The sequence below is a fragment of the Cupressus sempervirens genome, chromosome 1 (assembly GCF_028749045.1).
Source record: "Cupressus sempervirens isolate cs-2001-9-10 chromosome 1, ASM2874904v1, whole genome shotgun sequence".
Taxonomy (NCBI): Eukaryota; Viridiplantae; Streptophyta; class Pinopsida; order Cupressales; family Cupressaceae; genus Cupressus; species Cupressus sempervirens.
The window spans coordinates 596,163,063-596,181,285 of record NC_143118.1 but is presented as its reverse complement, the minus strand read 5'-3'; the positions used below and the strand labels follow the sequence as shown (position 1 = coordinate 596,181,285).

The following is an 18,223-nucleotide window of genomic DNA, read 5'->3' as shown; positions in this document are numbered from 1 at the left end:
TTGGACCATAATTGTCATCCATCTGCTAATTAACACATCTCTCTCTCCCAAATTCCTCACCCCATCACCATTTCCATCCATTCAATGCCCTAATTATTCTCTTTCTCTCTACCTAATCACTCTCCCCTTCGACATTGTCTCTTTCTACCTCATACCTTCCTACATTTCTCCCTTTGTTCTATTTCCACTGCTACTTACCATATCCTCTCCTTTATTATCATTTGTCTCTACATCATCTCTCTGCCTCCTTGCCTCCTTTATCTCTTTAAGTCCCCTCTCCCTCCTCTCACAATCTCTTACCCCTATTTACCCTCTATATCTACCCCTAAGTGCAAGCGATGCATTCACACTTACTGAAAAGACCCTCTCTCTCTCTCTCTCTCTCTCTCTCTCTCTCTCTCTCTCCATTCAATGTTTTTGATTCATGTAATTAAAATTAAATTTAGGGTAGAAATTAGATTTTCATTTTTTGTTAGTGTATATATATCTTGATTATATATGTGTATATGTGTCTATGTATATACCATTTCTATTTCTATGTATATGTGTGCATGTGTGTATATTGACTATATATGCATCTCTCTCTCTTTCTCTCTCTCTCTCTCTATGTCTATGTCTATCCTAAACCCTCACTATCCTCTTTCTCTACCCCCTCCCTCTCTTTTGTATGCCCTCTTCCCCTTCTCCCTTCCCATGAGGTTGCAAAAAAAGGATGAGAAGTTGAGAGAGAAAGTATAATTGCATAATTACCCTCTCTCACACTAACCCCCCCTCTCTCCCTCATACACACACACACACACACAAATTATTCTCTCCCATACCATCTCTCACACATATCGCCTTGTAATTACCCTCCCCTATTCTATCCTCCATCACCATCTCTCTCTATTCTAAGTTCTAGGTATCTACTTTCTTTCTAGCTCTATATATTCTCTTGCCTCTTATTAACCTAGCATAAGAGTTATTGTGACCTCTCACCATATCTTGGATCCTTTTTGCAATTTATTTCTAGGTCACATGTTGGTCACCCTCCCCCCTTCTCCCACTCTCTCTCTTACAAATTCCACATGTTGGAAAAATGTCCAAAGCTCCTATCGAGATTCATGACAAGGGCATAATTGCCTCCTATGTACTATAAGTTGAGTGGTTGTATTGAGCATTGACAAATCGTTACTTTGGTAGAATAGAAACACCACTCTAAGAAGTGCTCTCTCTCTCTCTCTCTCTCTCTCTCTCTCTCTCACACACACACACACACACACACACACACACACAATCCTACTCTTCTACTCTCCTCACTCTCACCATATCATCCTTGCTCTTTACCCACTATGTCTTCTTCATGTCTCTCACCCCCTTCTCATCCTGTTATAATCTCTTACTCACATGTCCCTATGTCATTACTCTATGTTTTTGTCCCTCTTTCCCCCTTCCATCACCCCCTTTTTCTATTATGAGCCCTTACTATCCTCCTTATTGAGCACTATCTCATATCTCAAACTCTCCCCCTTCTCTGTCTTCCTCATCTCTCTCATCTCTCATCTCCCCCTTCTCTTTGTCTACCTAATATTTTTCCCTTCCTCCTATATGTTTCTCCCAACTCTCTCCTCTTATTACATCATTCCCCTTATTTACCTCCCCCACTCTCCCTCTCCCTCTCCCTCTCCATCTCATATCTATCTACTCCTTATTAATGACTTATGGACTCTCTCTCCTCACTGCTCTCAACATATCCCCTCCCTCCTCCCTCTCTCTCTCTTACACGCGCACACTCACAAACACATACACACACATGTATTTTTAGATGAAATTATGTACACTAACATACGTCGCTTAGGGTAGAGTTTAACTTGGTATGTAGTGTTAATTTAAATTTAGGAGGATTGGGGTTAGGAAGGTGTATTTTTAGGAATCATAATTTATTGGATTTGTGATAAATGGTAAGATGATTAAGTATAGAATTAGTTTAACATGAAGGCTCAATTTGGCCTGATGTTTTCAGGAGACTTAGGGTTAGAAATTATTGATGCAATGTTAGGATTAGAGTTAAATTTAGTTTAATTTAAAGTTGGCTTTAATATTATATTACAATTTGGTTAAAGGTTAAAATTAAATTAAATTAAATGTATGTGAAGGCATAGTATGTAAACTAAATATACACTATACATATGTATATTTTACATATCACATATTTGCATGTATGCATCTCTCTCTCTCTCTCTCTCTCTCTCTCTCTCACTCACTCAATATTATGGTTATGGATATGATTTATATTAGAATTTAGATAAAGGTAATGTTAGGATTAGGGTTCAACATTTAGGTTTATCATTTAAATTTTAAGTTTGAAGTTAGGGTTTAGCATTTATTATTACTATTAAGGTTAGGTTTTATTATTTATGTTATGTTACATAATTTTCTATTAGGGCTTACCATTTAGGATTATGGCTTCAAGTAGGATTTATAGCTTATCATTTAGGATGTACATTCATTATTTAGGATTAGGGTAAGGGTTAGGTTTTAGCATTTGGGTTTAAGATGCATATTTATTTTGATATTCTTAAATGGCTAGTAAAAAAGTAGTTGTTAGTGCCATGTTGGTTACACCATCATAATAAGAATATATAATCTTTGAAAGGCATGCATGTATCCCATGTTTTGAATAACTTGTTTTAAGACTAGGTAATTGTGATAATTATGAGAAGCCAATATTAAGTATTTATATAAATTATAGAATTTAGGGTGTTAATTCTTACAAATTAATTTTGTATTTCATATCTTCACACTCATTGTCATTTCAAATCATTGTCTCAATAATACAAAAATTAATAATCAAAATATTTCACCATACTAATTTCATGACATGCTAATTATTACTAATGAATTATTCCTCTCTAAAATCTATGATATATATATATTGCCATTTATGTTCTAATCATGTTGATTTACTTTGATAGAAAATTATAAAATATTATTAATAATAGAAAAAATATATAATTTTTATTAAAATAAAACTTTAAAACTAAGAATTTATTATGAGTGTAAATATGAAAAAAATCTCATAATCTTACTTCATTTAAGTATCTGTAACTAAACAATTCAAAAATATAGAAACATCTTAGTTTTCTATATACTTTTAAAAATATTCTATAGACTTTTGAACTATACATATGAAATGACAGTTTTCTAATATTTATAAAAGTTTCTCACTATTTCTAAACATCTTTAATTTCAATTAGAAAAGTAGGAAGTTTCTATATATTTACTTTATGTCTTTAGAATATTTCAACTTTTTAATATAGTTCACATAAATATTTCTCATTAAAAATCTGTAAAAAATAGAAACTTCTAAAAGAAAATGCATTTTGGGAACATAGAAATAGTTTATTCTTCATTTTAGAAAAATGAAATCTTTATTAAATGTTTAATGTTTACTAAATTTAAACTAATAAAGATGGATCATTATATGTAGGAGAGCAACGTATCATCACATTCAGCCCCAAAATTATTACTCATGCATTGTGGTCGGCCCCAAATAAGTCTCGATAATCTCCATATTGATGAACGCTCTGGAAGAGATCTCCTCTGTAGAAAACTGCTGCTTGTCGCCTTTGAAAGTGACTTTGATCTTCTGCAATGATCTTGAAAAGACATGTTTTCATGTTGCTTTATAGGGATAAATCAGAAAAGCACCTGCTCGATGGATAAAAAAGCACTTGCTTGGTTGCTAATGTATTCACAAATTGATTTTGAGGAAAGAAATCGAAACATGTAACACATGGCCACAAACTCTTTATTGTAGTGACTCTTTTAATTCTATTTTTACTTCTCATTATAAGACGTGTAAATGGCTATCTAATTTTTTCAAAAAAGTTAATTGTTTCAATATCTCTCGGCTTAATGAATTTCATTTGTGATATAACATTTTCACATGTGAATTCTGTTTCCCGATTAAATTCTGTGAAATAGCTTCCATTAATAACTTCAAAATGATAAAAAACGCAAAGGCATCTAGAGCTTTCTGGATTGTACTATGTGGAATGACAACAAAATGAAAGAAATTGGAAAGGATTGTAAAGCTTTCGGATTAAACAATGAAATTTTAATTTTCATTAACCTTTCTGGATTAAATATTGAATTTCATTTTATCTAAGATTTCCACAATTTATACTGCAGATTAGTGCTGTTTATATTATGTGAATGACTTCCATCGATGACTTCATAGTTAAAAGACTGTGGAAAGACTTCCATTAATGACCAAAGAAAACAAAAAGGTTTGTAAAGTTGTAATGAGAGTTCACATCAAGCGTATTTGAAAGGTTTGTACAGTAATTAGACAAAAATATAAATTGCATAATGTTGAAGCCCTAAACCATTTAGAACAACAAAAGTTCAAATTAACTAATCTAACAGAGTAATAAAACACACAGTTTTACATGCTAAAAGATTTTATCAAAAATACATATTCTTGATAAACTTCACATAACAACCAATGGTACAAATTTCTTTAAAATCAAACTGGAAGCTATAAGTTTATATATGGACATGATCTATGGCTGTGATAGTCAAAGCCTCCCAGTTATGAAACATAAAAGACAAAAAGAAATTCAAATTACCTAATTTGGAAGACAACTTGTCTGTGAATGAAAAAATCAGCTTCATGAGCGAATCCATCGAGTAATCTAAAACATAGAAGTGAGCCAAAGAAATTCAAACAAAAAAATCATATCCACCAATATAATTTGTATAATTTGAAGGAAAATCCAACCTCGACACAGCAAAGAAGGACAAAAAGATACACAAAACAAGTACACGATTTAGAGAAATTAGCATAAAATCCCCAACTTCCAGGGCAAATCACAATGTTGAATCTCAAACCCCACTTTGATGAAAGATGCGCCACAATATACAGGGCATTCAAAATGCTGACGAATCTTTCCTGCCTGGACTCTGCCGACTTAGGGCTGCAACTCTTATCTAGCGGGTGCTCCTTCCAAACTGGTACCCCGCATTCCGTGCGCTCTCAAGAAACTCGATTAGCTCTAGCTTTCTTATCGTCAGGTCTCCGACCACATGGTAGAAGAGAATTGCTACCATTGATCGATCGATTTTGCTTGTGAAACAACTGTTGTCGATAAACTTCAGCCTGTTATAAAAACGAATGGAGAAATATGATTAGAAGATGAATGGACGAAACAAAGATCTATCCATGGATGACACGCGGTATCAAAACTGCGACCTTGAAGCAAATGCTAATTTTCGATAAAGATTTCGAACTAGAAGAATCGAAGTCATCTTGAAGGAAATTCCATGTGTCGATACAGATTCATCTTCCTAAACTCAATCCTTCCTTGCATGTAACCGTCAAATGAAATATTTCAATTTTTGTTGAGTCGAATTCGTAACTGTAGAGATATATATTTTTTTAACAATAATATTAATTTGAACAGCCAGTTGCACGTCAATTTTTTTACAAAAGTTGCAAAAGTTTACATTGATGAATGCTTCCACTGTAGAAAGCCTCTCGGCTTAATAAATACATATTTTATTAGAGATTACACATACATGTATATATATGTATATATTTTATACCCACAGAAGTGTGAGTATAGCTATGGTATTATTATATTAAGACATCCTAAAAATTGCAAGATATTTTGAGATCAACCATATTATGAAGGTATTGTTTAATAATATAATTTCAATTGGCTAGCTTATGGTTGTTCTTTGTACATTCTTGCTTGTCTAGCCATTTCACCCCTGGTCAAGATAGTTTGATTTCATACCTGATGGTTTGTCAGTGGAATTGGTGCCCCATTCTTAATTCCCATTTTGGTAATACTTCCCCCCTTCGTCATGTTCCTGCAAAAGGAAAGGTCCTAGAGTAATAACATATTTCCATAATTTCAAAATATCAAATAAATTTCAAAATATAACATAGCCATTTTTAGTTTCTATAATAATCGTTTTCAATTTCAAGCATAACGACTAGCTAACATGCCATATGAAATAATAACAAGCAACCAAATTCCATTTCACACGATCCATATTTTAACAACTTTACTAGTCAACTGACTTGACATGAATTCTCAACAGTTATGAGATTATTTTAAATTAGGCAAAATTTTGGGATGTAACATACCCTCCCCCTTGTGTTTCATCGTCCTTGATGAACTTTGAAAGACAAAGAAAAAACATTCTAACTAAATACATATAAATCCACAATGCATTAAACTAGAGTTCATAGTTCAGGTTCCTGGAAAAAGATGTGGGAACTTCTGGAAGATCTCATCAATAATCTTCCCAAGTGGCATTTACACCTAGTATACTTGTCCTACTGGACCTTGCACTGGGTTATATCTCAATTCTGCAAGTGAAGCTTATGCACCTCGAGTATTCTGAGTGACTATTTCCACACCCCTGGGTCTCGCACCTGCAAGAGATTCCAATGATAACATGCTCATGATGGGTTATATATTTCTTAAGGTACGACACATTATACACATTATGCATTCTAGTAAGGGTTGGAGGTAGAGCAATTCTATAGGCTACCAGGTTTATGACTTGTAACACCTCAAATAGTCCCACATATTTTGGGGCTAACTTGGAGTTTCTACCAGACTTGATAGTGCTTTTCTGTGATTTAACTTTTAGGAGAACCTTTTCTCCTATTGAGAATTCCCTAGGAATCCTCTTTCCATCTGCGTAACTTTTTTGTCAGTTGTTTGCCTCCTTTAGCCTCTGATAGATCTGAACTACCTATTCCTCCATCTTTAGAAGCATCTTGGGCCCGATGATGATTTAGTCCTCAACTCTGTTCCAACTCATAGGGGTTTTGCACTTACGCTCGTATAGAGCCTCAAAGGGTGCCATTTTAATAGAAGAATGGTAAGAATTCCACCAGTGGAAGATACATTTCCCACTCATACTGATGATCCATACAATATACCCTTAGGAGATCTTCTAGCACTTCATTTACTCTTTCTGTCTAATTGTCGATCTCAAGATGGTAGGTGAAATTGATATTCAATTTGGTTCCCAAGGCTGAGAATAGGGTTTGCCAAAATCTGGATGTTACCCTGGTATCCCTATAGGATATAATCTTCTTTGGGGCTACGTGGAGTACGAAAATCTCTCTCATTAACTTGTGAGCAATTTCTGATGCTCCATCAGTCAGGTTTCCTAGTATAAAATGAGCCACCTTCGTTAGCTTGTCCACAACCACTAGGATGGTATTATGTTTGTTTTGGGTCATGGGTACCCTTGAATAAAGTCCATGGTGATTATTTTCCTTTTCCATTCTGGAACTTCATTTGGGTGTAATTGCCTAGCTGGGTAATGGTGCTTTGCCTTGACCCTCTAACACTCTAGGCATCCTACCACGTATTTTGTTGTTTCTTTCTTCTTTCCTTTCCAATAGTACAAGGGTTTCATATCGGCCAACACCTTAGTCACCTAGGGTGCCTTGAATAAGGAGCTACATGAATTTCTCCTAAGATCATTCTTCAAATTTCTGGATCCTTGGGTATGTACATCGTACCTTTATATCTCAAGAGCCCATCCTGTTCTAGTTGGTATCCTTTGTATCTAGGATCATGAGGATCCCTTTGAAGTGCTTGACAAATCTCGCTATAAAATCATCTCTTGGCAGACACTAAATACTTACTCCCTAAGCCCAATATTTATTGCCACTATGCCTGATATATGCCTCCGCCAACTCAAGGCATTGGCTACCTTATTTTCTTTACCCTTGATATAACTGATCTTGAAGTCGTAATTTGCTAGAAACCATAACCATCTTCTTTGGCGAGCATTGAGGTTAGGTTGGGAGAAACATATACTTCAGTCCATGACGATCTGACTGGAGTTCGAATGATTTTCCAATTAGATAAGCTTCCACATTTGTAGAGCATGAACAATGGCCGCTAATTCTAGATCATGCGGTGCAAAATTCTATCAATAATATTTCGACTTCCTGGACTCATAAGCAAAGACTTGGTCCTCTTGCATCAATATACCTCCCAATCCTTCTTCTGATGCATTTATTATAACCACGAATTGGCCCTCAAGACCAAGTACCCTAAGCATTGGCGCGGTAGTTAATTTATCCTTCAAGTATTCAAAGGTTGCTTGGCATTTTTTAGACCAAATAAACTTCTTCCATTTCCTTTGAAGTGAGGTGATGGGGTATGCAATCCTAGAGAAATCTCTGACAAACTTTCTATAAAATCTTGCTAAGCCCATGAAGCTCCTAACTTTTGACACATTCTTAGGCACCAACCATTCTCTAGTTGCCTTGATCTTGGTAGGTATATTGCTATTCTTGGGCTGATATAATATGCCCCAAGTACTGGATTTCCCTCTGATTAAATGAACGCTTGGATGGTTTTCCATAAAACTTATGTTCCCATAGTCTTTGCAAGACTAGATGTGTCTGATGTTCTTCCTCATTTTGGGAGTAGATGAGAATATCATCAATAAAAACTAACACAAATTTGTCCAAACAACCCCGGAATATACTATTCATGAGATTTATAAAAGTTGTTGGGGCGTTGGTTAGCCCGAAGAGTAATACTGTGAACTCGTAATGGCCATAGCGGGGTTTGAAGGAAATTTTGTCAATGCCCTCTTGCTTGATTTGAAGCTGGTGATAACCCGATCTTAGGTCAATCTTAGAAAATATTGTTGCTCCCCTCATCTAATCAAATAGATCGTCAATTTTGGGAAGTAGGTACCTATTTTTGATAGTGACCTTGTTAAGCATCCTATAATCTATGCATAACCTTTTATTTCCATCCTTCTTGACAAACAACACTAGAGCTCCCCAAGGCGAGACACTAGGTCGAATGAGCTTCTTATCTAATAAATCCTACAACTACACTTGTAATTCCATTAATTTGGTAGTGGTCATTCAATAGGGTGCTCTTGATATGGGTTTTGCTCTAGGCACCACGTCTATGCTGAAATCGAATACCCTAGAAGGGGGTAGGCTCGATAGTTCTTCTAGAAATACATTCTAAAAACTCTTAAGATATAGATTTTTCCTTCGAAGGATTCATTCAGTTTCTCTCTAATTTCCCCTTCCTCGAAAATGTGCTCATCTAGATAAGTGGTCTCTATAGACTTCCTCGGGTCTTCTATTTTTACTATGAAAATTTCACACCCTTTTCTTCTGCATCTGTTAAGTTGCATGGCTGAGACTTGACAAGATTTTACCTAATGCATTATTCCTTGAATGTTTACGGGGTTTCCCTGATCATTTAGACACTCCACTGTCTTGGCAAGGCAATCCACTTTTGCTTTGTGCTCACTGAGCCAATTTATCCCCATGATGATATCGTAACACCCTGGAGGTGCTACATACATATCAACCTCAGTAGAGAAGACCAAAAAGTCTACCCAAGCCTCAAATAGACACTACTCTACTCTAGCCCTTGTCTAATTTGCATACTCGACAATCCAAGGTTTTGCCATAAATCCAGTTCTCTTAGGAAATCTACTCAACGATTTTGGGGAGATAAAACATTCTATTGCACTTGTATCAATTAATATAGAGATGGGGTTACCATAAATCTTACTCGGAGTTTCTATAGGACCCAGTTGCTTTTTGGCGTGATGATTGTCTAGTGCTGCATGTATCCTTCGCTGATAGACGACTTGTTGAGGAGGTAGTGGGGATTATGGTTGTTGGTTGGTATTAAACTTATGGGACATTGGTTGGTGTAATGGTCCCCACTACATGTAAAAAATCCTTTAGTTGGTCCCTTCTTTTCATTTCCTTTGTTGTCACTGTTATTGCTAGAGTTACCCTTAAACTCCTTATCGTTGTTTCCCTTGAAATCTGGTTTGTTGGGCTTGAAGTTCTTAAAGCTCTTTTTATGCGGCCTTGTGTTTGAACCATCGATGTTCTAGCTAGTCTTCCTCTTATTATCTCGGATAGAATCAACCCTTTTCATTTTGTGCTCTTGTCGGATGGCTCTCTCAAGGGCTTCCTCCATGGTTCATGGAGCGAGGACATCTACAACTCCCAAGATCCTATTGTTTAAGCCCATGATGAACTTTCTAACCTTCAAGTTTTTGTTTTGCATATAAGGGGTAACACACTTCAGCAAATGGGTGAACTTCTCCCAATACTTGTGTACTATTAAATCTACTTGCTTGAGATTCTGGAAATCTCACAACTTTTGGTCATAGAAAGTTTGGGGCAGCCATCGGTTTTTGAAAATGGAGACGAACTTGTCCCAAGTGATTTACATAGTCTTAATGTTGAGCTCTGTTTTGGTGTTTCCCACCAAGTGGTTGCTTATCTTGAGAGATGGTAAGTTCCCCATACTGCATTGGATGTCTTAGAAAATCTCTCGATCTTGAAATATTGTTCCATTTTAGTTAACCTGGCCTCAATGTCTTCACCAAAATCAAAGCCTGAGAACCTAGGGGGTTTGATCTTTTTAATGGGGTTTGATCTTTTTAATGTCAGTAGATAAGTCATTGACTATCTCCTGTTTCTTTTGTTTTTCAAATTGGATTAAGGAAGCTTGATTTCCTCTTTCGCTATGGCCAAAGTTCTTGGGTTTAGTCCTAGGAGGAAGCAAGGAATAAGTCTCCTCCTAGCCTTGTCCTATTTGAGCTACCATTTTGTTCATTCTTTTTTCCATATTTTCTAAGTTTGTTTGTGTTTCTCGCAAAACTTGGATCAACAGATCTAAGGAGTTCTGAGTGTCGGCCCCGCTGGTCACCTCATTCTCTATAGTGTTTCTGTTGCTGGCCATGGTTTAAGTTTGAGTATCCTGAAATATACAATTGTTTCCTAATCAATATCATGTTCACATTTGTTCTCAAAACAAATTATATCTAATTGTTTAGAGAGATTAAGTACAACAAGGGAAAAAAAATTGCCATTTGCTCATTTTTATTGTTTTTGAAATAATTTTGCTTGTTGCAACTACAACTACATTATTTACAAAATTTCCTCTTTTGAGGACACAACAAAAAGAATATCTTAACATGAATTGGACACCATATTCCTAGGTATTCTGTCCATTTTCATCTTTGGGCTTATCTTGCCCTTTACATGGTTTATGATAGATCATAAGAGGATTGGTTTGCCTCACATTTCATGCCTCAATAAGCTTGTTCCTCATTATTGCTTTTCTGGCAAGAGTCCACCTGATCCTCTCTTTCTTGATTTGCCGCAATGCTTGAGCTAGGATTTTGTTATCTTTGGGTGTGGAGCAATAGGAGTAATCATGCTTGGGTACATTCTTAATTAGGTAGAAGGATATGGGATGTCGAGGTTTCTTGTAGGGAGTAGTTTGGATGTACATCCTACTTAACATTGAAATCTATATTTTTTACTTTTTCTTGCTCGTTAAAAGAGTGATGAGCCCAAGGTTCACAGGTGAACCCAATGCTCTGATACCATATGTAACATGCTAATTTCTTGTAGTCAATTAATCCATAAATTAAATTTAATATCTTTATAATAATAACTGAAGGAAAGGAGTGATAGTTATAATAGTTACTCTACACATACACTAGAAGGGGATTTAGGAATTTAACTATAACTTACAATTCATATAATTGGAAAATAAAATAACAATTCAAATCTAGGTTCACATGAAAATATAGTTAAAGTTACCACATGTATTGCATTTCCATCTCACGGATAACCAATGTAACTGAATCCTGATGAGTAATTTAAAGAAATAACAAAATTTAAATACATAACTATATATATATATATATTGAAATGAAATTTAGAAACATGAAATAAGTACTCGAGAAAATGCAGATAATTTCCTTGTGTTGTGTTTAGCCTTAACCTCTTAACCTCTTAACGACAGACCCTTAAGTATCCCCACACAATCTCTACTAAGAAAGGCCCTCTGTACCCTAGGATTAGGCTTGGGACACCACTGTCTTGCCACTGAGCATTCTGGTGTTAGAGTGTCGACTAGTCAGCTACTGTGGATACCTTCCATCAACCTATCTTCTAACTGCTAGCACTTTGACCCCTAGTGATCACAATAGTAATCATGCTACTAACCTACCTTGGCCAAGGAATTAAGTGGGAAAAATATAAGCCCGATCACCCACTGCTCAACTTGACAACAAGAATTAAACAATGGACTACCATGAGATGACTTAGTTATTTAGATATGATTATTGTTATTGATTTATGTTTGCTTTTTCATGCAGGGATATTTCCATTCTCACCCTTCATCTTGACCATGCCGGTCTTTATGGATGAATTCATGGGTGGTTATCATAAGCGAAAATTGGTTATTGAATAAAGACATTGCCATCTCATTTTGCCCAAATCTGGCCTATGACATTATAGATGAGAATTATAATTCTTTCCAAATTGTTTCCAATGTCATACCAGTGTTGCACTCATCTCGGAGGTATATTGACAATACCTCTGTACAAGATGGCACTTCTTGGCAAAGATATATTAAAAATACACATTCATACTCGAAAATGTCATTATGGAAATAGCCTTTCCATCAGCATGACGACACTTTCTTATATCAACACATAGGAAAAGTAAAAGAAGTTATACACAGAGTTGTGAGTCATTTCAATTTCTGGATTAATAATGATATTGATGCCTTCTTTTGATAGACCAAATCTAGTAAATCTATTGCTTGAATTTTGAATAAGCATAAAGGAAAGCAAAGTATAAATCATGACCTGAAAATCATAAGGCTCAACTCGAGCACTATCCGCAATTAGTCAAGGTCGGAGATGGCTGATACTCCCATGCAAAAATAATAGTAATGGCTTCATATTGTAGCTGGATGGTGGTAGTCTAGCCAACGAATCGGTCACACTTAGTGTAATTGATAAATATGAATATACACTTGGTGTAATTGATGGATATGAATATACACTAGCTTTGGATTAAACAGTAGCTATGGAGAAATAGAGGATTCACAACAAGAAGCAGAGTGAAGCAGAACTGTAGACCCGAACTAGGAGATAAGATAAGATAAGATAAGATAATGATATTAATGTCCAACAACAGACCAATAAGAGGTCTATGGGACTGAAAGATTACAACAGTGAGGCAGACACCAGTAGGAGCACACAAAGGTGTCTGAAAATAAACAAATACAACCAAAATAATAGCAACAAAGAACAGAGACAAAGAAAGCACTAGGAGTCTTGCTTGGGTGAAAAGAATCAGTCACGGAATGATACACATGCCAATGAATAGAGGTACTACACTGTCTCCAGTCACTCATAGAGGAGTGTCGCTGGTGCAAATAGCCAGAACAGGATCTGACACATCTGGAAAGCCCGTTAGGTTGAATAGAGCTAGAGGGCCTTTTCACACAACGCAAAGGAGATAATGGTGTAAAAAAGGCAGTAATGAGTTGAGTAGACGAGTGTCGGTGTGGAAGCAGTGTTTGGATCGTGCTATCACGGAGCATGGTGGCCTCCCGAAGATAAAGTGCAAGGCATCTCTGATCATAATAGCTGAAGAAGTCATAGAGGGAAAAGCACTCCTGGAACAGACAAAAGAATCTCCCTCTGGTCTCATAATGAATAGGGCATCGAAAAAGGAAATGAGCCTCGTTCTCCACCTCCCCTAAAGTGCAAAGCATATAGATCCGCTCCTCACTATCAACATGATGATTAGTCTGAGCCCAAAGACGATGAGAACCAACTTTGAAAGAACCTAAAGAGATCTGTAGGGCATGAGACCAACACCATGAAAGATAGCTAGGACAGGAAATAATCCCATCAGAAATCTCCAAAAAGTGTGCCGCATAAAAAGACATCCGTGAGCGTAACTTGCCAGGAGGGTTAACCCAAGTAATAGTAATGTAACGTCTATAGATATCAAGACGAACATGCTCATTTAACTCCTGCCGAGAAGGGAGAAGATGAGTCGGGGCATCCAATGAAAACTGAAAAGGGGGGAGATGATCAATGTCAATCTCAATTGAACTTAGCAAAGAAGAAACCTGTGCATACCAACATCGTGAGTGAGAACCAAACTCAACAGCTGCAATGGAAACAAAAGAGCAATAAGCTAAATAGGAGTAGCAGTCCTAGTCCCCAGTAGTATCCACAAACCCACGAAGATGATGATGGAACCAAACCAAATCAAAAATGGCTGCGAGTCTGAAAGGATGAGCACCAAACTCAGCAAAAATGACATTTTGAGGGGTGAACCTGTGACATTTGATGATGCGCCTCAAGAACAAAGTTTGAACCCACTCAATCGAGGCCCAATTAGAGCTAAGAAGAGAAGGGCCCCAAACCACAGAACCATATAGAGCAGTCGGCCGAACAAGAGCATCTAAGAGAGATAACTTAGACGAGGTATCTTGGAAGTGATGTCTGAAGCACTACTTCTCAAGCAAAGCAAGAGAACCCATACCCTTATTAACTCTAGGACGAATAGCTAGTCTCATACTAAACCACGAACCGGAAAACATAACCCCCAGATATGTGTAGGATGAAGTGATCTCAATCTCCTCAATTTCTAGAATCTCTTGAAACCCCAACGTGAGAGGTGAGCGTAAAACGTAAAGGCTCACTGAATGCATGCTCAGTTCTTCAAGAAGACTGAGGTGGAAAGGCTTTACAGCAAGGGCATTAGATTCAAATATTAAAAATGTCATCTCATAATAATAAGGTTCGATGGAAAACAAATATGGAGGGTGGCCGCTCAAGACAAATAAAAAAGCTATTGCCAAGGTCAAAATAACAAGGATAGCAAATAAAAAAAGTACATACTCATGCCTTAATATAATGATACCGCCTCTTTATGCTTATGCTTGTATGTGTAGCCTTGTGTGTGTGTGTGTGTGTTATTAGAGATTATGCATACATGTATATATTTTATACCCACACAAGTATGATTATAGGCATTTATAGCTATGGTATTATTATATTAAGACATGCCAGAAATTGCAAGATATTCTGAGATCATTCACATTATGACGATAATATTTTCTTTATATTGTTTAATGATATAATTTCAACTGGTTATCTCATGGTTGTCCTTGGAACATTCTTGCTTGTCTAGCCTTTCATCCCTAGTCAAGGTAGTTAGATTCCATACTTGATGGTTTGTCAGTGGATTTGGTACCCCATTCTTAACTCCCATTTTGGCAATACTTCCCCCCTTCGTTGTGCTCCTGCAAAAGGAAAGGTCGCATAGTAATAACGTATTTCCATAATTTCAAAATATCAAATAAGTTTTAAAATATCACAATATCATTTTTTATATCTATAATAATCATTTTCGATTTCAAGCATAACAATTAACTAACATACCATATGAAATAATAATGAACAATCAAAATTCCATTTCATATGATCAATTATTTTAACAACTTTAATGGTCAACTGACTTCACATGAATTCTCAACAGCTGTGAGATTATTTTAAATTAGGCAAAAATTTGGGATGTAACAATCAATAGCAAGAAGGCCTAACAACTATGCAACACAAGAAGAGCACACAATTTACATGGAAACCCTTATAGGAGAAAACTTTGGCAAAAGATTGCTTGTATAAAATTCTCTTTTATGAACATTTTAGGCAACCAACTCGCATGATACACCAATCCCTTCTTAAACAATTTGGAGGCACCAACCCATTGGAGACACTGATCCCCACAATTTGTAGGCATTAACCTAGTGGTGACATCAATTCCCACAGTTTGTAGGCACAGCACCCACAGCTAAGCACCTACTTAGCAAGAGATACCAATCCCTTCTTTAGGAAGCTCTGATTTCCAAACAAAGTTCATCCTAATGATTGTTGTTTCTCGAAGGGACAATGGAAAATATTTCTTTCCACAAATCTAATCATAGATCCTTCTCAAAAATTCTGTCCAAATATGTCTCTCAAATCTGCTCCAACTCTGCTCATATTCAAATTCACAAGAACAACATTGCATCACTTTCATATACATTTTTTGAAAATCTGAATGATTTCCCTTTCACAAATTTGCTTATTATAGATTCATGTGTCTGTTGATATACTCAGGATTCTATCTTTTACTATGACTGATTTTCCTTGTTTTATTCTTTACAAAATGAGTATTTTTTTCTTCCTTTATAATTCTGCTTTGAATGATTTTCAATTAAATCCTTTTCACATGAATCTGATGGTGTACGTAAGATAAATCCTTTTCTCCGCCCACTTTAAAAAATACACTTCAAATTCTAATTTTCATATCTTCATAATCCTCGTGAAAGAATACTATTTCTTTAAGAAAGAAACCACTTCACAGTGGACATGCCTTCTCATAATGAATCCCTGGCTTTAATTATGATCACTGCTTCGTTTAATACTAATCACTGCCTTTTAAACACTACATCTTCTGTCTTATGTGCTATCTTTCAAAAGTATTTGTTGCCCTTTATAACGCTGCATTTTATATAGTATTATCTGCACTTATGAATAATTAATGAATATCATCACTGTTGCATTCTATTTTATTTTACTTGCACTTGCACTCCAATGAGGTGCAATGGCTATGCCAATAGCAAGATATGTTATGGGTAATATGTTGGAGGGCTTTTAATTTTTAACAAATCACTAAAAACAAAAAGAATGACATCAAAGTAATACTTTGTATGGTTTCAATAAATGCAACATGTAATAGTGGTCAGATATATATGTTTATCAAGCAATGGGTTATTAAGACATAATGGGCACACCAGCATTCATAACAAACTTAGTAGAGAATGATCTCTAATAACCCCCAAAATAATTAGATAATGATCATCAAAATGTGTTTGACGATGTATAAACATCATTATCTTGGAAGGTGGATTGTTTTGATTCAAGACCGCCCCCTTAAAGTTTATACCATGATGCCCTAGAGTAGATTTCTGTAAAAGAGGAATGTGTAGTATTCTGCAAATGATTAGGAGAATATGACGTAGATGTAGGTAAGAGTTGAATATGTCAATTTCCTAGGGAGAGAGATGTTGTAATCAAGCTTCCTCCTTTTTCCTCATGATTGTATATTAATTGTTTTTGCATTTATGAAAACCTGTCAAAGGAAAATGTATGTTGGATGCAAAGGTCATTTATTGACTTGATTCTAGATATGGTTGTGAATGTTAGCCCCTGCTTCTCCATTTTGCCAATATCAATTGTTGTCTTTTGTAGTGTTAGGCATTGTGATTTGTATATGGTTATAGCCCAGGCCATTGTCAGGGCTCCTGTATCTACCTTGCATGTCTTGTTCACGTGGTCACAAATCACATCAACACTACCCTCAACCTCATTTTGGTGTTGCTCCCAAAACCCCATCAAACAGTAAGTCTAAGAAAGTAAAAGACCAATGATGAGTCATGATCAAAAAAATCTACATAATACAAATCTCTTGTTGAAAATATCTGCATACTCATAGTTAAAAAAATATTATGGCAGCTAATCATCCAAGGCCCATTTTAGAAGCCTTTGTAGGAAGAATGCATGCTTCTCCGATCAGTTGAGCCATATACTTGTTAATTTTTGTTTTGATATTTCTTTGGAAGATTTGATGTCATGGATTTCACATTCCATGTGTTTTGTATACATTTGACAATATTTATAGATCTAAGTATGCCATTTCCTTAAGTTATGATTTGTGTTTATACTTATGTCATTGATGTATACTTGTGTATGCAATCAAATTAGCTTCTATGTGATGATATTATTGTGTGATATTGCTATCAGGATTTAACTGTGTGGTTTAGAGTCAAACTCATTGACCCATGTTTCATGAGACTTGGGTCAATGAGTTTGACTCTAAATCACACAGTTAAGTCCTGATAGCAATATCACAATTTGACTCGCTGTGGAAATTATCTCCTACTTATTGATATTATTGTATCTATAAAGTTTACTTGATAAAGGGTGCATAAAACAAGTCCTTAAAAAACTCTAATTTTTTTTTGTGGTTTCACTTTGTGGAGTCTATGCTAAGATTTTTTGCAGAGTCCCAAGTCGAGTCACCCTCACCAAGTTCAAACTAAGTGCGGGTCTCTGTACTATGAGTAAAACTCTTTTTTGCTAGTGTAAAAAATTGAGGGGTAGGAGGCAGTGATGAAGTAATTGACTTAAATGACATCGATTGATATTCAGATCAGATTATTAAGGATGTGGAACCCATATTTTGTGCAAAGAGGAATGCAGCAGAACAAGAAATTGATGCTGTGGCAAAAGAGGATGTACAAAGCCAAGGTATATAGGGCTTCATTGGATG

The 18,223-nt window shown here is 35.9% G+C and overlaps 1 protein-coding gene across 4 annotated transcripts in view; it reads left to right on the top strand.

Moving 5' to 3' along the window:
* LOC149578845 (uncharacterized) overlaps nucleotides 1–18,223 on the top strand; it is a 119,105-nt gene that overhangs the window by 92,447 nt on the left and 8,435 nt on the right. For 3 of the 4 annotated variants that reach the window (XM_089832053.1, XM_089832068.1, XM_089832076.1), the window contains one exon: nucleotides 18,103–18,201. The exons of the other annotated variant lie outside the window; for it this stretch is intronic. In XM_089832053.1, the coding sequence (XP_089688179.1) occupies nucleotides 18,103–18,201 (99 nt within the window). The remainder of the gene's footprint in view (nucleotides 1–18,102; nucleotides 18,202–18,223) is intronic. 4 annotated transcript variants of the gene reach the window in all.